This window comes from Muntiacus reevesi, chromosome 10 (genome assembly GCF_963930625.1).
Source record: "Muntiacus reevesi chromosome 10, mMunRee1.1, whole genome shotgun sequence".
Classification (NCBI taxonomy): domain Eukaryota; kingdom Metazoa; phylum Chordata; class Mammalia; order Artiodactyla; family Cervidae; genus Muntiacus; species Muntiacus reevesi.
The window spans coordinates 14,935,902-14,957,782 of record NC_089258.1 but is presented as its reverse complement, the minus strand read 5'-3'; the positions used below and the strand labels follow the sequence as shown (position 1 = coordinate 14,957,782).

Here is a 21,881-nt window from a genome sequence, read left to right as displayed (position 1 = left end):
CATAACATGTCGATGTTCACTCTTGCCATCTCCCAACTGATCACTTCCAATTCACCTTGATTCATGGACCTAACATTTCAGGTTCCTGTGCAATATTGCTCTTTATAGCATCAGACTTTACTTCCATCACCAGTCACATCCACAACTGGGTGTTGTTTTTGCTTTGGCTTCATCTCTTCATTCTTTCTGAAGTTATTTCTCCACTCTTCTCCTGGAGTATACTGAGCACCTACTGACCTGGAGAGCTCATCTTTCAGTGTCCTATCTTTTTGCCTTTTCATACTGTTCATGGTGTTCTCAAGGCAAGAATACTGAAGTGGATTGCCATTCCCTTCTCCAGTGGACCATGTTTTGTCAGAACTTTCCTGCCCACTTGACTACAGTCAGAGCCAACTTGTGAAATCTTAACTGGAACCAGTCTTGTCATCTACCTTCTCCTCTGTGTGTGGGTAACTGAGCCCTGATGGAGAAAAATCCCACAAATGGGCCCTAAGGTTTATGCAGATATATTTTCTTCCTTCTTCTGCTGCATCTTCTCTGTGGCTGTTGGTGATTCTCACTGCTGTTTCTTGGTGGCACAACCAGAGTTCACCTCCTTCCTCTGTGCCTCCTCTCGATGCACATACCATACATGGTCAGCAGGCAGCTGCCTTCAGCTTCACTGATGGCAGCACTTCCTCCCCTCTCTCTAAATGACTTTGTGTCATAAACTACTTTCCCTCCCTTCTTAGGGCAAAGGGGGCTTCTTTCCTTTATTCAAGCTTGATTTTCTCTGATTCAATCCCCTATTTCTCTAGCAATCAGCACAGATTCCTTTTAATCTTTCACCTTTCTGGTGGGTTCCCATGTCCCGCTATGACCCCCAAACTAAGAGCAAACTCATGTTTGTTCTAGCTTTTTACTTTAAGGCAAGACAAAATAGCAATCCATCCTTGCTACCACATCCTTGTGGCCACACAAGATACCCACAGCTATCTTTCACAGATGGCCTTGTGTCTCTTCCACTTCAAAGGTGCACTTCTAGAAGGAGTGGTCTGCACTCTTGGGCTGTTCTTCTACCCTACTACCACCACCCAGCTCTCCTTTGCAGTCTAGCCTCCCCTCCTTGGCTTCCGTGATACTCTTGAGGCCACCACACTGCTGGCTCCACAGATTATCTGGTCTTGTGTGGCTCCTTGTAGCCCTGGACTCTCTGTCAATACCTCCTTCCCTTCGACACTCTCTCTTCATTCCTGTTTGCCTCTTCAGCCCCTTCTGGCTCCCCTACTTCTTCCTAGCATGTTCTTGGTCTTTCTGAGGAATCTCACCAACTCACATTACTTGCTGTGGCTTTCTGCAGCTGCACTTCCAGCCCTGTCCTTGTTAAGCAGTTCACAGCTATTGCCCACGGCCCTGCTCCCCCTGCATGTCACATTCAAAACTTAACCTTGACACAGTCAAGTTTAGACTGTTCACATTTCCTCCCAAACTTGGTATCCCTAGCCACTCAAACCAGGACCTAGGAGCCTTCCATCTTACACACATATGACCAAGAAATTAAGTAGTTTTGGGAAATAAACAAAACAACAATAATAACAAAAATGTGCTTAGTCGCTCAATCATGTCTGACTCTTTGCAACCCCATGGACTGTAGCCTGCCAGGCACCTCTGTCCATGGGGATTCTCCAGGCAAGAATACTGGAGTGGGTTGCTGTGCCCTCCTCCAGGGGATCTTCCCAACCCAGGGAATGAACCCAGGTCTCCCACATTGCAGGTGGATTCTTTACCATCTGAGCCACCAGGACAGCCCAGCTTCCCTTCACAGCTATCTTGGCCACCTCCTTTCCTACTGGCATGAGCTGCTGCTTCCTCATCAGTAAACTGGGCATAGTAACAATATTCACTTGTGCTGGCTTCATGATGATACATGTAGTGCCAGAGAGTAAGAGCTCAGTAAAGGTTGGCTCTGACCATCACTGTTCTTCACCCCCAGGGGCAGACAAGGCTCAGACAGAGCTACTCAAGTTCTGGCCCACAGACTGGGGCCAGTTTGGGAAATATCTGTCATTGGTTTGCAATGGGATAAATTCAGAAGTTGAGAGTTTAAACTCTTTTAAATTATTATAATCCTGAAGCATTCTAAACTGTTACAGGGTCTGATGGGTAATTTTATACAGATTGAATCTAAAGAGAAAAAAAAGGGCTTCTCCGCACACTCATAAGGATGTGTGACCAGAAGACCAGAAGATAACAAATGCTGGCGAGGATGTGGAGACACTGGAACACTGTGAACTACTGGTGGGAATGTAAATGATGCCAGCACTGTGGAAGAGTATTGCAGTTCCTAAAAAAATTTTTTAAATTACCATATGATTGGCAATTCTACTTCTGGGTATAAACTCCAAAGAACTGAAAGCAGGGAATTAAACAGATATTCGCATACCCATATTCACAGCATGGGCTTCCCCAGTAGCAGTCTTGGTAAAGAACCTGTCTGCCAATGCATGCAACATAAAAGACGCAGGTTCGATCAGGAAAATTACCCTAGAGCAGGGCAGGGCAACCTCCTCCAGTATTCTTGGAAAATACCATGGACAGAGGAGTCTGGCAGACTATGTAATCCATGAGGGTCGCAAAAAGTCAGACACAACTGAGGCAACTTAGCCCATATGCATTCATAGCATCATTATTCATTAGTTAAAAGATGGATGAAACACAAGTGCCCATTGCAGGATGAGAGGATAAACAAAATGTGGAATATTATTCAGCCTGAAAAAGGAAGGAAATTCTGCCTTCCTGAGGGCATTATGGTGGGTGAAATAAGCCAGACCACACACAAAAAGACAGATACAGTATCATCCCACTTGAATTAGATTCCTAGAGAAGTCGAATTCAGAGAGAGAAAGTAGAAGGGTGGTTGCCAGGGACTGGGACAAGAGAAAATAGGTAGTTGTTTAATGGTTAGTTTCAGTTTTGCAAGATGGAAAAGTTCTGGAGTTTGGTTACATAGCAGTGTGATTGTACTTAACACTACTGAACTGAACATGATAAAAAATGGTTAGGATGGTAAATTTTATATTATGTACATTTGGTCCCAATTTTAAAAACTATTTTGATAAAAAATTAGACCTAGAAGACCTCCTAGAACTGACACCAAAAAAAGATATCCTATTTATCTAAGGGGATTGGAATGCAAAAGTAGGAAGTCAAGAGATCCCTAGAGTAAGAGGCAAGTTTGGCTTCGGAGTACAAAATGAAGCAGGGCAAAGGCTAAAAGAGTTCTGCCAAAAGAACACACTGGTCATAGCAAACACCCTTTTTCAACAACACAAGAGATGACTTTACACATGGACATCACCAAATGGTCAATACTGAAATCAGATTGATTACATTCTTTGTAGCCGAAGATGGAGAAACCATAGACAGCCAGCAACAACAAGATCTGAAGCTGACTGTGGTTCAGATCATCAGCTTCTCATAGCAAAATTCAGGCTTAAACTACAGAAAGCAGGGAAAACCATGAGGCCAGCCAGGTATGACTTAAATCAAATCCCCTATGAATGTACAATGGAGGTGACAAATAGATTCAAGGGATTTAGTAAACAGAGTGCCTGAAGAACTATGGACAGAGGTCCATAATATAGTACAGGAGGCAGCAAACAAAACCATCCCAAAGAAAAAGAAAAGCAAGAAGGCCAAATGGTTGTATGAAGAGGCTTTACAAATAGCTGAAGAAGAGAAACAAAAAGCAAGGAGGAAAGGGAAAGTTGCACCCAACTAAACACAGAGTTTCAGAGAATAGTAAGGGGAGACAAGAAGGCCTTCTTCAATGACCAATGCAAAGAAATAGAGGAAAACAACAGAAGGGAAAGACTAGAGATCTCCAAGAAAATTGGAAATATCAAAGGATGGGCACAATATCTGTGGGTGTCAAATATCCAAAGATGGGCAAAATAAAGGACAGAAATGGTAAAGACCTAATAGAAGCAGAAGAGATCAAGAAGAGAATGTACAGAAGAAGTGTACAAAAAGATTTTAATGAACTGGGTAACTATATGGTGTGGTCAGTCACCCAGAGCCAGACATTCCGGAGTGTGAAGTCAATTGGGCCTTAGGAAACACTGCTGTCAATAAAGTTAGTGGAGGTGATGGAACTCCAGCAGAGCTATTTACAATTCTAAAAGATGTTGCTATCAAAGTACTGCACTCAATATGTCAGCAAATCTGGAAGACTTAGCAGTGGCCACAGGACTAGGAAAGGTCAATCCTTACTCCAAACCTCAAGAAGGATAGTACTAAAGAATGTTCAAACCATTGGGCAATTGCACTCATCTCCCATGCTAGTAAGGTTATGCTCAAAAATCCTTCAAGCTAGGCTTCAGCATTACATGAATCGAAAATTTCCCAATATCCAAACTGCATTTAGAAAAGGCAGAGGAACCAGAGAGCAAATTGCCAACATCCACTGAATCACAGAGAAAGCAAGGGAATTCCAGAAAAACATCTACCTCTGTTTCATTGACTATGCTAAAGCCTTTAACTGTGTGGATCATAACAAATTGTGGAAAACACTTAAAGAGATGGGAATACCAGACCATCTTACCTGTCTCCTGAGAAACCTGTATGTCAGTCAAGAAACAACAGTTAGAACTCTGTGTGGAACAACTGACTGGTTTAGGAGTGATAAAGGAGTACGACAAGGTTGTTTATTGTCACCCTGTTTATTGAACTTATATGCAAAGCACATCATGAGAAATGCTGGACTGGATGAGTTACAAGCTGGAATCAAGATTGCCAGGAGAAACATCAACAACCTCAGATATGCAGATGATACCAGTGTAATGGCAGAAAGCAAAGAGGAACTAAAGAGCCTCTTGATGAGAGTGAAAGACGAAAGTGAAAAAGCCAGCTTAAAACTCAGCATTCAAAAACTAAGATCATGGCATCTGGCCCCATCACTTCGTGGCAAAAAGAAAGGGAAAGGTGGAAGCAGTGACAGATTTTCTCTTCTTGGGCTCTAAAATCACTGTGGATTGTGACTGCAGCCATGAAATTAGAAGACAGTTACTTCTTGGAAGGAAAGCTATGACAAACCTAGACAGTGTGTTAAAAAGCAGAGTCATCACTTTGCCAATGAAAGTCCATATAGTCAAGGCTGTGGTCTTTCCAGTAGTCACGTATGGTTGTGGGACTGTAAAGAAGGCTGAGTGCTGAAGAATTGATGCTTTTGAACTGTGGTGTTGGAGAAGACTCTTGAGAGTCCCTTGGACTGCAAAGAAATCAAACTAGTCAATCTTAAAGGAAATCAACCCTGAATATTCATTGGAAGGACTGATGCTGAAGTTGGAGCTCCAATACTTTGGCCACTTGATGCGAAGAATCGACTCATTGGAAAAGATCCTGATTTTAGGAAAGATTGAAGGCAGAAGGAGAAGAAGGTGACAGAGGATGAGATTGTTAGGTGGCATCACTGAATGCAATGGACATGAATTTGGGCAAACTCTGGGAGATGGTGAGGGACAGTGAAGCCTGGCATGCTGCAGACCATGGGGTCGCAAAGAGTCAGACATGCCTTGGTGACTGAACAACAACAACGACATCTCGTTCCAATTTTAAAACAACTTTGATAAAAAGTTAGGACTTATATTTTGTATGTTCTTTTAAATTTTCATTTTTTCCTGATAACACGTTTTACAGAAGTATTTGCCCAAGAAGTATTGGAAACAAAATGGGTCCTTCACTGCACACTACATATGCTTTCATAAGCTCTGCCTGGGGTCAGGCTCCTGACCAATCCTATTGGTTTGCCCGCCTGCACTGTCTCACCCCTCTCCAATCCATTTCTCACCCTGTGGCCACAGTAAGCTTTCTAAAGGGCAAGTCTAACTTCATGTCTGTTGTGGGGGAAGTTCTTAGTTGCTTTTTGCTTGCTTTGAGAAAAGCATCCAGCTCCTCAGCTGACACTCCTCCGAGCTCCAATCTGTGCCCCTGCCCAGCCTCATGGCTCCTTGCTTGCGGATGGACCTCAGAGCATCCCCGGGCCCCTGAATCTCCTGGTGGGGCACTGGCTACCTTTTTGCTCGTGATGCCTTTGCCCCTGTGTCCCACCCACCTAACTGGTTTGTCTGTAAAAGACCACGTTTTCTCAAAAGCCTTCTCTGAAAGTCTAGGAAACCACTAGGAGTATGATGAACCATGGGAAGATGAGCTTCCTTGGCATGGACACAAATATGAGAAGCTGGAAAGTAAGAGGTCATGCACTCTGATGTGCCAGAGGAGGGAAGTTGCTCCTTCGCAGTCCCCAAGTGATGCCTGGAGGGTCCTCCGCCACTTGCTATGTGTTTCCGTGTCTCTGTTCCCTCCTCCAGATACTTTAGCAAATAAGAGTTTCTTCACAGCTGGTGGGATGGTGTCAGACAAAGGGGCCCCAAGGGTGTGACCATCTAGGGGACCCCAAGCCAGGACTTGCCCTATTGCGACTCCACACCACATGGAGAAGGCAGGCAGTGCAGAGTCCCCTGGGCCTCTCAAGCCCCGAAGGTTGCCGTCTCTCCTTTCAACTTGGGACAAGAAAGAGAGACTTCAGGCCAGGTTTCCGATGTGCTTCTCAGTGAGCGGGGAGTGGCCAGGCAGTGCTGGCTGCCCTAACGCAGCAGTTGGGCTCTGTGGACAGCAGGCCCTTCCAAGGCTGCTTCTTGCCTGTGGTCCTGCAGTGGCCTTGACCTCCTGGCCCCCTCCTAAGGGGTCAGCAGGGGGGACCCCTACTTCCTGCCATTGACGGCCCACATCCTGCTTGGGGCACCTGGATTCATATCATGTGCCCAGACCTCCAAATACATTGATATGATCTGCCCAAATGACCACTGCAGGCATCTCTTTTATTTCAAGATGACTCCAAGAAGGGGCAGCGCTGTCCCGGCCAGACCTCCTTCCCAGCTGCCTGATTCCCAGCCTCCTCCTGTGGGTGCGGAATTTAAAAAAAAAATCATTATTATATGTAGACCCAGTGTAGAAATTAGGAATTATTTATGATTTCCTGCAATCCTCTCAGGTATAATATGTCAGATTCAAACTGCAAACTCTGTCTGGGATGAAATCCTGCTTGAAACGGTTTTTTGTGGTTCATATTAATGACTGGTTTCTGGCAGGTTTACACAAACAAAATGAATATTATAATTTGATGGGTAAGCAAATAAATTACTTTTATAGGATTTAGGCACTTTCCATGGAAGCTTTGATTTATCCAAAAAGGCACCTATGCATGCAGGTTGCTAAATAGCCAACTTGTGACCCTTGAGGCCTGGTTCTTAGATTAAACAGGAGGGCCCATGCCTCTGCAGGCTTTCTGCTTAAATAGAGAAATACAGGATGCCTGATAAGTAGAAGATGCTTTGTTGATTTTTAAGCCAGCTGGGAGCCTTGAGACTTTGAGACTTGACCTACATACAAGGGAATGGACATTTTCACAGGCCATCAAGTGCCTGGCAGAGTTTGTGAAGGACAATGACATTTTAGAGATGGCCAGCATTATTTCTTGGCCACACAGAAGTTCTCTAGGGCTCTGCTAGCCCTGGGCTTCCATGAGATCTCTGCTGGTTTTAAATTGCTGCAAGGTATAAGAGGGTCCTTTAGAGTTTCATAGCTCTGAAGCATGATATTACTGACAGATAAAAAGGCTCCCACAGGACAGCTATCAAAGCTGAAGGGCTGTGTTTGTATAAATACCCAAACAAACCCTCCAGGGAGATATATGACGAGAGACAAACTCGGAATCTGAGGCAAAGATAAACAAGCCAGTTGCAGTGACAGAGCCAGAGCACCACCAGGTTCCTAGGGAATGTTCTGTGAGGAGCTGTTGCTGGCACAGACCCCCGAGGAGAGAGGCTGTGGAAAAAGAGCCTGAGTAAGATGCCATGTGTAGCTCCCACATAGCAGGCCTCGCTTGGCCCAGCTCCCGTGGCCCCAGGTGAAATGGACCTGCTCTTCCCTGGAGGCTCCCGGGGGAGCCATGCCCTGCTCCCAGAGCCTAGCCCTTCTTTGATGGAGGCAGGTGTATGGAGCGCTGGTCTTGGGGCCCAGGGCATGTGTGGAAGGATCCCAAGTGCGGAAGGGCCCAGGCCCAGCCCGGGAGCTCTGAGGACGGGGAATGTGGGCGCTGCCAGCCCCCTCCGCCCTCAGACATGTACACCCTTCAGCCGCAGGCCTCCAGACAGACCTGCGCCTTGTCGATGATCTGCTGTACCGTGACACTCATGAGTTGAGTGCCTGAGATTTAGTTTTTCCACCCTTATTTGATTGAAACCTACCTTGATTGTCCAAAGTAAGTTGAATCTTTAAAATAAAAAAAAAAAGGTGGGAATGTTGTGTGCTTTTAATGTGGATGGAGGATGGCTGGCGTGCCCTTCCTGGGGTGGGTCTGGGGCAGGGGGCGGGCAGGGAGGCAGTTAGGTCTGCAGTGACCAGGGAAGCTTCTGTTGTTGCTGAGCTGAACCAGGCAGTGGGTCCTCAGTAAAGGGGAGCGAAGAGGGCTCGGGGCTCCACACACTTACTTTTTATTTGCAAACAGTTATGTAAACACATATGCAGGCTGGTTGCTGCCTCGGGGGATCTGGCGTGTAACCAATCCATCCCTTGGGTCCTGGTGCATGGGCGCCTCCACTTTACAGCATTTGGAAGGCAACTTGATTGGAGCAGGCTGTGGACTTCGCTGATGCGGGGAAATAATTTTCTCTTGGAGTCAAGCCCTCCTTTGCTTGTTGAGAAAGGGAGAACGTTTGTTCTGGATGAGTATTGGCCAGAGATATGTCATTCTGGCTATTTCAGATGCCTTCAGGCACCCAACACCGACCTCCAAGGGTACCCTTGATGTACAAGCAACTATTGAGGCCAAATGTTTGACCCATTTGCCTGGGTCAAATGTCGCCTCCTTAAGGAGAACTTTTCTGACTAATCTTACTAAAAAACAAACAAAAAACCCCAAACAACATAAAACGACTCATCCTGGCCTATTTCATTCATACCACCTTAACTCTATCTGGAAATATTTATTTCTTTGCTTGTTTATTGTCTCTGTCCTATTAGACATGAGCTCTGTGAGAGAACGGACCTTGTATGAATGATTTCTGCTCTATCCTTGGCATGTAAAACTGTTCCTGAAATATAGTAGGTGCTTAAAAAAATTGTGGAATGAATGAAAGTGCTTTTAAAAGTACACAGGATTTGTTCTTATCAGGTTGGTAAGGCTTTGCAGAAATGATTGCCATTGAAGAAGTCTATACTCACAGATCCCTGGAAACCAAAGGCACAGCATACCATGCAAGGCCCTGTGGGGAAGCACAAGGGTCCACCAGGAGGCAGAAGGAGAGTAAATCACGGGGCAAAAGGCTTTACTGTGACTTCTGTGGGAAGGGATGGATGAATCTGAGTGAACAGCTGAACAGGTTCAAGATTGACTGGTTTAGGGCTCTAGGGGTGGTCCCTCATTGTCTAGTGGTTGGTTATTAAGGCAGAGGATATTGCCTCCAAGAGTGTAAAAACTAGACAGAGGAGGTGGTTTGGAGTGTGGTCTCTGGATGTGTTTGCATATGAAAGACACGCAGGCAAGTTGTTTGCTGCCTGAAGATATTAGCTAACCTTGGGAGGGGCAGTCCCTCACTGGGTCCCCAAAGTCCCTAGATGTCAAAGTATCATAAAATATAGGAAATAAAAAACATGATTAATGCAGAATGACTCTTTGACATGCATAGAAATGTAAAAGCTGTGTGTATAGTAGATGCTTAGACAAATGTGATGACCAAACACACTTGGAGTGAGCTAAGACAGGTGGAGCTATCATTCTATTTCTATTGGTCTTATAATCAGCATATTTCCCCTGGGTGGTTTTGTTAATGGGATTGTCAGTGGGAAATGATCTTTTCTGACACCAGCCCTCTAAAACAATTTATTGGAGTATAACATACATACAGAGGATTGCAGCTAACACAAGGTCTGACTCATGAATATTCACAAACTGAACACACCCAGGAAGCCAGCCCTCTTGTACCCTGTTCATTTCCTATGGTGACCACCATCTTAACCTCTAACAGCATAGGTTAGTTTTGCCTGTTTTTACCTTCATATAAATGGATTAATATGGTGCTTCACTTTTTTTTCTAATTATATTTGTGAAATTCACACATATTTTTGCCCTTGTGGAAAATAGTCCATTCTCATCACTATAAGGTATCCCATTGTGTGTGGATACACCACAATTTACTTATTCATTCAAATGTAAGGAGCATTTGGGAAACTTCCAGTTTGGGTCTCTGGCCCCTCCATTGACTTTTTGCCCACTGGTGTATCAGTCAATAGAACTGTTACCAATAGAATTTACTGTGGACAAAATGGTTCAGAAGGCAGATTTATTGGAACCATTCTAAGGAGCTCACAGAATACTATAAAAGGAAGAGAGGGAACAGCCAGGCTTTGAAAAGGATGTGAGTCAAGGCTCCCCCTACTAGAGGATCTTGGTGCCCACAACTTGTGGATGACCTTTTAAGGTGGAACAGTAAGTTAAGTTGCCCTACCTGCATAGAGCAGAGTTGCTTATCTGTTGGGTAAACACTAGTGGCTCACAGGAATTTTATAAGTGACATTGAAAAACAAGACAAAACAAAATTGGTGGCTAAGGTAGTTGAAAAACTGGTAAAAAAAAAAAAAAAGGTTATATTTCTCAGGAACTTTAATATAAAAAATATATTTTAACTTTGCAGGAGGACAGTATTTTCCAAACTTGACTTTTTTTCATAGAGCATCAATTTCTATTGTAAGGGACCCGAGTGTTCCAAGGAAGACAGCTTTGGGAAAGAGCAGAGTGTGATTGAAAGGGGGTAGTGGAAAATACATCTTGGGCTGAATTTTTAATGCAATGACAGGGATTTGGATTTTTTTTTTCCCTAGAAAATAGGGAACTTTGGAAATAGATGATCAGTGTTATACTTCAGGAATAACAATCTGGCAAGTGTTATACTAACAACATTATGTGAGTTTTGCAGTCTGCAAAGTATCTTCAAGTACATTACCCCAGTCAGCTCTGAGGGTGGGAGTTATTAGCCCAATGTGCTCTTAGAAAACAGAGGAGGATTCAGATTGCAATACTGATTCAGGCTGTCCATCGACTCTCTGATAGATGCCAATTTAAGACTTGGTTCTAGATTGGCTTTGTGATTTAAGTCATGGGTGTGGATGGGATCACTTGGGAGAATGTGGAGCAGAAGACCTAAGGGTAAGACTTGGACAACACTCATGCATAAAGGCCACGTGGATGAAGATGAACCTGCAAAAAACTGTCAGAAAGAACATCCAGCAACATCTGAGGGAAACCAGGAAAATACTGAGATACAGAAGCCAAGACAAGATTATGTCTTAGGAGAAGGGACCAGTCAACAGTCTCAATGTTCAGAGAAGTCAGGTGAGACCAAGGCTGGAGGATGACGCTGGGTTTGTTGGAACAGTGGCCATGGCCTTGTGACAGTATACCCACTCAGATCTCCCTGCCAGAGAGGACCTGGCCCAAGGAGTGCAGTTTCTTTGTCTTTTTTCTTTTTTTGGCTGCATCACATGTAGTATCTTAGTTCCCTGACTAGGGATCAAACTTGTGCTCCCTCTATTGGAAGTGCAGTGTCTTAACCACTGGATCACTTAACCAGGGAAGCCCACAAGGAGTAAAGTTTCTGACAGCCCCTAGCTCTGTGTGCTCAGGATCTGGTGTGTTGCAGCAAGGCCACGTTTCTTCAGGGCAACCCTCAGCCAGTGAATGAGCAGACTGGTCATGCTAGGGCTCACATTTCTGGCCAATGTAGTTAAACTTCACCCTACGGCTCCATAGGGGCTGCTCCAGACTGCCCGAAGCCCAGTATCCTTCCTACCCTCTCCCTTTCCTGCCCTCTCCCTTTCCTGCCCTCTTTTCTTCAAAGGAGTCAGATCCACATCACAGTCTCCTCACTGCTTTATCTTTCACAGGGGTCACCCCTAATGAAGCTTCTGCACCGCTAACTCTTAGAGTCTGCTTCTATTAATAGAAGGGCCTGAACTGACACAGAGGTCATTGGTGACTTCAGTGAAGGATGTTTACATAGAATTATGAGGCTGGTAGCCACACAAGGGTGAATTAAGAGTGAGTAGAAAATCATAAAACAGAACTAGAGTGTATAAAATTTGAGGAGGCTTAGATGAGGATAGAAACTTCTGGTGAATATCCTGTAGTCCATGAATCATTTTCTCTTTTGTAGGCACATTTTTTTCAAAGCTAGATATTTTTTTATGTCTTTGCACAAAAGATCATCCAAAGAAAAGCCAGTTGATTAGCATTGCCTCCTCTGTTCCATTTATTGAAAAGCCTTCAACTTGTCAGTTTCTTTACCATCTTTACCAGATAATACAAAGGCTATTCAAAAGCCCTATTAGGATATGAAAGAACTAATAAAGTGCTGAAATCAGCACTTTTCAGAAAAATATAGAGTTTTTTCTCCAACAGATGTTAACTAAAGGAAATTCTCAGATGCACTTCAGATAAAGAGAAAAAGGTCCCCGAGGGACAAAGAAGCAATAAGGATTGATGAACAAAGGAAATAAAAATATGGGCATAAATGTAAGCAGAATTATCTGTATCAAATCAAAACAACAGTAATGTTCTATGGGTTTTTTTTTTTTAAGAGATAAAACCTAATTTAAAAAGTACATAATCTGGGGAGGGAGACTCAAAGTTAAAATGTTCTAAAGTCCCTGAATTGTTTAGAAGGAGGGTAAAAATATTGATTACCCACAGATTTAATCTGTAGCGTATGTATGCTAAAATGTTTAGAGAAGCAAAACAAGGGAAGTAGAAAGGAAACAAAACAAAACATGTTCAACTTTTCCCCAAGAAGAGAGAAAAACTGAAATGATAAGAATACTCCACTATTTCCAAGGCTCAGCAGGTCTCTCTCCTGGAGTGTAGCCCTGATACATGTTAGGGACTCCTGGGCCTCAGGGGTGGCCAAGGGATACGTATTTGGTGGAGCTAGAAGATACATGCGGGCTTCCCTGGTGGCTCAGAGGTAAAGAATCTGCCTGCAATACAGGAGACCTGGGTTCCATCCCTGGGTTGGGAGATACCCTGGAGGAGGGCAGGGCAACCCACTGCAGTACGCTCGCCTGGAGTAATCCCATGGGCAGAGGAGGCTGGTGGGATATAGTCCATAGGGTCACACAGGGTCACACAGAGTCGGACATGACTAAAGCGACTAAGCAGCAGAAGTTACATGGACAGAACTGGATGTCCACACCATTGCATGTGGGCTCCATTCTTTCCTCCTTGAATCTATTTTCACCCAGAAGCCAATGTGATCTTTTACAATTGCAAATCTGATTATATGATGGCCTGACTAAAAGCTTTCAATGGCTGAGATCTTAGAATCATTATTAACATATTCCATATATCTTCTAATGCCCTAAATAATCCAGTCTCCTAATTACCTTAGAAAACCTACTACAGTGTCACCTTCCTCTCTGTTGGATGCAGTGAGTTACAGTGAATTAAATTTATCTTTAATTAGAGGATAATTGCTTTACAGGTTTGCCAGGTGGCTCAATGGCAAAGAATCCACCTTCCAATCCACCAATACAGGAAGAAATGAGTTCGATCCCTGGTTTGGGAAGATCCCTGGAGAAGGAAGTGGTAACCCACTCCAATATTCTTGCCTAGGAAATCCTATGGATGTGGGGGTGGGGTGTGCTGACTGGTGATAGTCCACGGGATCGCAAAGAGTCGGTGATGACTTAGCGACTCAACAAGAACAACTTTGCTTTACAATGTTGTGTTGGTTTCTGCTGTACAGCAGTGTGAATCAGCTGTAAGTATACATATTTCCCCTTCCTGTTACACCTCCCTGCAACCTCCCACTCCCCCATCCCAGCCCTGTAGCTCATCATAGAGCACTGGGCTGAGCTCCCTGTGTTACACAGAAGCTTCCCACTACCTATTTATTTTACACCTGGTCACGGATACATTTCAATGCTACTCCCTCAATTCGTCCCACCCTCTCCTTCCCTCGCTGTGTCCACAAGTCCATTCTCTACATCTGGATCTCTGTTCTTGCCCTGAAAATAGGCGTTCTCTGTATAACAGGTTCTAGGTTCACTTACCTCAGTTCCACTGCCTCAAATTTGTTCCTTTTTATGGCTGGGTAATATTCCATTGTGTATATGTACCACAATTTCTTTATCTATTCATCTGTCAGTGGATATCTCAGTTGCTTTTGTGTCCTGGCTCTTGTAAATATAGCTGCAATGGACACTGGGGTGCATGTGTCTTTTTGAATTGTTTTCTCAGGGTATATGCCCAGTAGTGGGATTACTGTGTTACATGGTAGTTTTATTCCTAGCTTTTAGGAATCTTCATACTGTTTTTCATAGTGGTTGCATCAATTCACATTCCCACCAATAATGCACCAGGGTTCCCTTTTCTCTCCGGAATTTATGTTTTATAATTTTTTTGATGATGGCTATTTAAATTATCTTAAGTACATTAATTTAAATTTATAAAATTAAATACTATGCGCCCATTAAACACAATGAGGATATACTTAATATAATATTATAAAAAATATTACCATGAGATATTTTAAGTAAAAAAAGCAAAGGTTAGTATGTATATAATATGGTACCATCTGTGTAAAAGGAGAGGGAAATAAAAATGCATTTGTATTTACTTCTATTTGCATAAAATACCTCTGAAATATGCATTCTCATTGGGGTGATATCACCCCCAAAGGGGTAAAAATTGGTTTGGTGTGGGAGGAATCTTAAATTTTATGTATAGAACATATTTCTATACATAAAAGGAGATACACAATACAAAAAGAGACACACAATATACTTGAGTATGCAAATTAAAAGTTCAGTGCAGTTCAGTCTCTCAGTCATGTCCGACTCTTTGAGACCCCATTAACTGCAGCATGCCAGGCCTGCCTGTCCAGCACCAACTCCCGGAGTCCACCCAAACCCATGTCTGTTGAGTCGGTGACGCCATCCAACTATCTCATCCTCTGTCATCCCATTCTCCTCTTGCTCTCAATCCCTTCCAGAATCAGGGTCTTTTCCAATGAGTCAGCTCTCCGCATCAGGTGGCCAAAATACTGGAGTTTCAGCTTCAACATCAGTCCTTCCAATGAACACCCAGGACTGATTTCCTTAAGGATGGACTGGTTGGATCTCCTTGCAGTCCAAGGGACTCTCAAGAGTCTTCTCCAACACCACAGTTCAAAGGCATCAATTCTTCAGTGCTCAGCTTTCTTGATAGTCCAACTCTCACATCCATATATGACCACTGGAAAAACCATAGCCTTTGACTAGACAGACCTTTGTTGATAAAGTTATGTCTCTGCTTTTAAATATGCTATCTAGGTTGGTCATAACTTTCCTTCCAAGGAGCAAGCGTCTTTTAATTTCATGGCTGCAACCACCATCTGGAGTGATTTTGGAGCCCCCCAAAATAAAGTCAGCCACTGTTTCCCCATCTATTTGCCATGAAGTGATGGGACTGGATGCCATGGTCTTTGTCTTCTGAATGTTGAGCTTTAAGCCAACTTTTTCACTCTCCTTTTTCACTTTCATCAAGAGGCTCTTTAGTGCTTCTTCACTTTCTGCCATAAGGTTGGTGTCATCTGCATATCTGAGGTTATTGATAGTTCTCCCGACAATCTTGATTCCAGCTTGTGCTTCATCCAGTCCAGCATTTCTCATGATGTACTCTGCATATAAGTTAAATAAGCAGGTTGACAATATATAGCCTTGATGTACTCCTTTTCGTATTTGAAACCAGTCTGTTCCATGTCCAGTTCTAACTGTTGCTTCCTGACCTGCATATAGGTTTCTCAAGAGGTAGGTCAGGTGGTCTGGTATTCCCATCTCTTTCAGAATTTTCCACAGTTTAGCCAATAATCAGAAAAAATGTCTTCAAAGACTCCTTAGGAGAGTGGTGATTAAAAACAAAAAAGGGTGAGAACCACTTTTCTAGAAGGATGTAAATAAATGAATCCATATGGTGCCTGAGAGAGCAGAAATGAATTACCAGGAGAAGGAAGTGATGAGAATTAACATTTTTCAGTGTGTGCTCTTTCATATTTTTGGTATTAGAACCATTGGAAGATAGTATCTATCAAAATTTAAATTAAAAACAAACCTTAAAAAGGAATACGAGAAATATTTAAGAGGTAAAATTTGGAAGACTTGATTACTGAATAAACAGTGAATGAGAGAAAGGGATGCATCCAATGAAAAAGATGGTGCTGAGATTTGGGTAATAAGGTCAAGGACTGACAGTAAAATCATTGACTTAGGAGAAGAAAGAGTAGAGCGTTAAAAAATTTCATTTTGGATATGTGTGTGAGGTGCCCATAGATCGCTCAAGGCAGTGTGCTTACACCAAAGCAATTGGATGTGAGTCTGAAACTCAGAAGAGAAGTCGGAGTTGTGCTGAAGACTTACAATCACCTCCACATAGATTAATTAGAAGCCTAAAAATGAATGGGGATTGTGTAGTGTGAGACTAACCCTACCCTGAAGGCAGCATCCTGAGAAACACAAGGGCAGCTGAGAAGTGGGAGCCCAGCAAGGGGAGCAAGAAGAGATTGATAGAGAGGTAGAGGACATCCAGGAGCACAGCCTTCAAGTTAAGGGAGCTCTGCTGCGTGACGTCATGTCACCCCGTCCCATCTAGGAAAGCAAAATGCATACTTTTCTAACGACACTGGGACTGATCAGGCAGATTTTAAACAATCTGAGTCCCTGACTTCCCTTCATCCACTCTGGTTACACCTTCTCCTCTTCCTGATCACCATTGCCTCCACCAAAGGATGGAGGAAAAAGTAACGAGACAGGGACATTGACCCGCGAATGCAAATCTTTGGGATGGCATGAGGTATGCTGCGCAGCCTCTCTTTACGAAGTCACTGGACTAGAGGAGCTGAATCAGACTGGTCACTGCAGCAATAGTTAGTAGTGACTTTATAGGTGGTTGCCTCAGTTCATTTCTGGGAAGCAATTAGTGTTCAAGACACCTGAGACTCAGATAGTCTCTGGCAGATAAAACTGATAACTAAAACACCCCTACCCAGAAAAACTTTTAAATTTATCTTGAGAAAGAGAAGGCCACTCTTGCTTGGTTATGTTGCCTGATTACTCCTTCATCTGATCAACAACCAGGTTGTTGGAACGTGTGGTTACTGCAGTGATAGATTCTAGCACCCAGCAACTCCTCCCATCACGATTAAGTCTAATCTTGCACATTTCACATTCTCCTGCATTTTTTGTTCTGCAACCAGAGGTTATTGGGGAAATCTTTCAGTCTCTATCTGAGGCAGATGCCTCCTCATTCTGGCCATTTGCCATTTAATTAGTAGTTTGAACCATAGGCATGTTGAGAATCTCAGCCTTTCATTCTGAAACTCTGCTGAATTTTTTTCAAAGCATCAATTATTATATGTTTTAGGTGCAAACACAGGAGTATCCAGGTAAAAAGAAATGAGGCCTGTTTATAAATTTGTGGACTATTTCCAAAAGAGACCCACAATAGTGGTAACAGTGCAGGTAACAGTGAAGATGGCAGAGGTTGCCCCTGGGTGATGAGGGAAATTGCTCTTTTTTACCCTTTTAATTTCATATTATGAATCTATACAGAAAAAATTTTTTTAATTATATAAAAAAGCAATAAAGTCACTAGTAGGACATGTATTACAGAAACTGGAATACATATACTTCCAAAAAGAAAGCAAAAGTATTACATAACAGGCAAGTTGACAGAAATTAAAATTGGGGATTCACATGAGCAAATGCTAACCAGATGGCCCCTGTTTACTATCTCCAAATGTCTGTCCATCTTATCTAGGTTATAGAAGGTCCGGTGGGGAGGAATCACCTTAATTCCTAGATAAGAAGTGGAGGCTAGGGACACTTGTGGTGCCAGTGTGGCTCTTGGAAAGGGAAGCAGTGCTGACACTTGTTTTCCCAGCCACTGATTAATGATAGAATTCCCACCCTCTCCCAGGACAAAGGACTTCCCTGGTGACTCAGACGGTCAAGAATCCACCTGCAATGCAGGAGACCTGGGTTTGATCTCTAGGTTGTGAAGCTCCCCTGGAGAAGGACAGGGCTACCCACTCCAGTATTCTTGCCTGGATAATTCCAGGGACAGAGAAGCCTGGCAGGGCTACAATCCATAGGGTTGCAAAGAGTTCTACACACAGAGTTCTGAGCCACTTTCGGTTTCACTTCCCAGAGTTGGTCTCATTCAATGGGCAAAGAAACTGGCCAGAGGCTGATGCTTGCCTGGGCTGGGATGAGAGGGGGTGGAGGGTGGAAGACGGGGGTGTGAAGCGTATTGTGAGGTGGAGCGGTGTGTGTTGGAGACGGAGGCTTCTCGAGCCTGTGTTTGTGGAGTGAGGAGAATGGCAGAAGTCTGCTCTGGGGATTGGATTAGACACCTGTGTTGTCTCCAGCATGCTGCCAGGTAAGAGGAGCAGCCTAAGGATGGTAGGTGAGTGTCAGGAAGAGGAGTCAAAAGTGGAGACTCTTCTGAGAAACCCTAAGCCACTGACATCCGCCTGCCCTAGCCACTTAGTACTCCTCTAGGACACCAGCCTCTAGGACACAGCTGGGGCTGTGGGTCACCCCACCCCTGTTAGGAGGGTCAGGGCTTTCTGCAGTGGTGCAGAAAAAGACTGGGGGCAGCCGTGGGCTGGGGGTGGGGACGGTGCAGGACTGCCTGGCTCCAAGTGCCTCTGCTACCCACAAGCTGTGTGATCCTCTGGCTGCAGTTTCCTCCTTCATAATAATAGATGATAATAATAATAATAATATGTAATAACACAAGAATTCCTACTCAGAAGGGTTCTTGGACAGTCAAATGAGAATATGCACTTGAAATGTTTAACGAATGACATAGTAAGCGCTCTATGAATGAGAACCGAAGCCCTCAGAACTTCCATTCCTCAGCGCAAGCACCCTTAGTTTGCTTAACAGAGGAAATACGAGGTTTACCACCACCGGGATCCCGCTGGGTTTCAACACGCTGTTAGAAGCAGTGTGGAAAATGGATTAGGGAGGGAGGAGAAGCAAGACTAGAAATCCAAAGAGAAGGCTGCAGGCATCCAGATGGGAGCTGGAGGGGCGGGACCTCGGACCCTTGGCAGTGAGAGACATTATTTCGGAGAAAATTTCTCTAGGACTCTAGGCTGGGAAAGGGCCCTTGGCCAAGGGCCCGGCTTGGGTGGCGGGAGAAAGATGGAAGGGAGGGAGGGCAGCAGCAGGGAAGATCTTGGACTGGGGGTGCGGGGGCTGCGGGGGTGCGACACGTGCGGTCTGGGACTGGAGACAGAGCTGCAGGCGCAGAGGCGGCTGTGAGTGCCGCGGTGGAGTTAGGGTAGGAAGTGGAGCAGTTTTGCACGTGGGGGGCCCGCTTCCCGGCGCAGCTGGCCGGGATCTAGGTTCTGTGAGAGGAGGTGCTAAGCCCGATTTCCTCCCCGGACCGTCGGCTCCGCAGCCGTCGGGTGTGCCCCGTCGAGCCGCCCAGGGGCGCTCGCAGGCGCCGAGCCCGGGACCCGCCAGGAGGCGTTCCATCTGGCCGGCTGGCTTCCTTCCTAGCGCCCCCCGTACCTCGCGGTCCTCAGTTAGAACTCGCATTCCGCCCACCTCCCCGGGGCCCCCGTCCTCCTGCTTCCCGTGACCTCAGAGGAGCTGGGGATCAAATTGAGGCTGGTTCTAGCCGGCTGCCGGCCAGACCGCAGAAACCTTCGCCGTTCACACCCGGCGGCCTCGCGCCCTCCGCGGCCAGGGCGGGACGCGAGCGGGCGGCCGGAAGGGGTCCCCCTCTTGGCTCGACACCCCCAGTCTCCGCGCGGCCCACGGATGGATGGGTGTCTAATCTTTCACCACCCGCCGAGTTCTGAGCCCGCAGGCGCGGGCAGTGTCTGCGTGCGGGGCGATCGCGGGCTGTGCGCACCGAGGGGACCCCCACCTCCGTCTGTCCCCGGCTGGATCGCAAGCGCCTGCGGGTTCCCCAGACCAGGGTTGGGGATTATCACGCGCTCGCGGCGCCCGGAATCTCGAGGGGAATTAGGATACCCCCCCCCACCCCAAAGGTCACCCCCTCTACCTTCCTTCCCTCACTTTTCACGGTGGACGAGATCCCAGGGCCCGGTGGAGATCGGCAACCCAATGCTTGCTGCTCAGAGGGGCTCGCGGACTTTCTCGAGGTTTGCAGCTAACGGGAGATCAAGTGCCCTCGAGGCACGAGGCTCCGGAGTTTGCTTTTCATGTTTTCCATCAATACAGCCAAAGCATAATTTAATTCGCTTTTTTCCCCCCAAAGGGAGAAGGTAAACCTAATGTGGCGGATGACTCCCCCTTCTTGGGGGTGGTGGATCCTCGCTCGGGTTGTGTGGCACCGCAGCAGAGGTTTCTAGTAACGACCCTCAGTAGGCGGGTGGCTTGGAAACTCGCTAAGGAAAATTAAAATGAGCTTTACTTTACTTGGAGCGATTTCTCCATACAGTGCCTAATATATGCCTGCCACGAGGGAGACAGAGGAAGGCGGAACCAGGAGCGAGGTGGATTCCCCTATGGTGCTCTGGGGGAAGAGGCGTGCAGAGAGAAGCGGAGGGGAGGTGGGGGGCGGGAGGCCTAGCAGAGCGCGATAGCGGTCCTGTCCTCAGGTCCGGTGGCAGCTCTGCTGCTGGTGCCTACACCATCCACCGAATAACAGGCGAGGGGGGAAAGCCCATCAGCAGCTCCCTTGCCCAGAGAGGGAAGTCCCGGCGTGATGCTGCCGGTTCTCTGACATTCAGGACTTCCAATCATTGACACTCAACTCTGTCTCTCCCTTGTCCCCCACCCAGCCTTCTTACATATTTTTGAGGTTAGTTAGTCGTCAGAAGCATTTTTATGTTTGGCAATCCAAGGCTCCAACTTCTGTCCTGGTCCCACCATTCCTGCTCACTTGAGGTTTTAAAGGCCAAGGGAAGAAATGATGTTTTGGCCTTCCAGTTCTTTCAGGCCTGGCCACCAACCCGACCCCAGAATGTGGGGGGTGATCTGCTGATAGCACTTCAGCCCAACACATGCTTCTCCCCTGTTTTGCACTTAGGAAGCCTACCTTTTCCACCACTCGAGAGCACCCTTCATTTGTGCCTGGGTTCCTTGGTGGGTCTTCCCTTACTCACACACCTTCCTAGGGGACACCTGAAGCTTCCCGAGACCTGCCTGTCCTCCCCCAAAAACATTTCCCACACACGGGCTGTGCCCTGTAGGGTCTTTTAGAACTACAGGAGTTGTTATGCCTTTCAGGGCAATGTGGCAGTTCTGGGACATTTCAGGCAGTAAATGGCACCTCTGCAAAGGCCCCACTAACTGGTCAGTTTTGCCTTTTCCTGCCTGGTCAGTGAATTGCTGCCTCTGGGTATGGCTTGCCTGGTGATATGACCTCTGGAGCCTCCCAAGTATGACAATCAGAGCTCATTTACTGGTGGCATTTCCCAATAAGTGAAGCAGGAGGATGAAGTATCTACTAACCAGGGAAACTGGGGAGTTAAGAAGTCTGAGATGCAGGTTGGATGAAGTATCTGGGGAGGCTGGGGAAAACTGATTGAGGAGGGGAAGATATTAGGTTGCTGGGCAGGGCACTGATTTTGGTGAACAGGATGCTTGGTGGGGGCAGATAGGAACTGAGCTGGGAAAACCCTGGGGCTCTGCTAGGCACTGCTAAAGGGAGACCATTTAGGGCACCGGCGCTGGGTCTGGATGGCGGTGAGTGCGGGCTGGTATGGTGAGACAGCTAGTGTGGGAGGCACAGTGAGGGCACTGGCAGGTGGGCAACGTGGGTGGACTCT

The 21,881-nt window shown here is 45.8% G+C and overlaps 1 protein-coding gene across 1 annotated transcript in view; it reads right to left on the bottom strand.

Annotated features, from left to right (window-relative positions):
• Positions 1–6,828: 6,828 nt before the first annotated feature.
• Positions 6,829–21,881, bottom strand: part of ERCC6L2 (ERCC excision repair 6 like 2) — a 174,272-nt gene continuing 159,219 nt past the window's right edge. Inside the window, exon 20 of the mRNA XM_065946782.1 lies at positions 6,829–6,937. Coding sequence (XP_065802854.1) covers positions 6,863–6,937 — 75 coding nt within the window. The 3' untranslated portion in view covers positions 6,829–6,862. The remainder of the gene's footprint in view (positions 6,938–21,881) is intronic.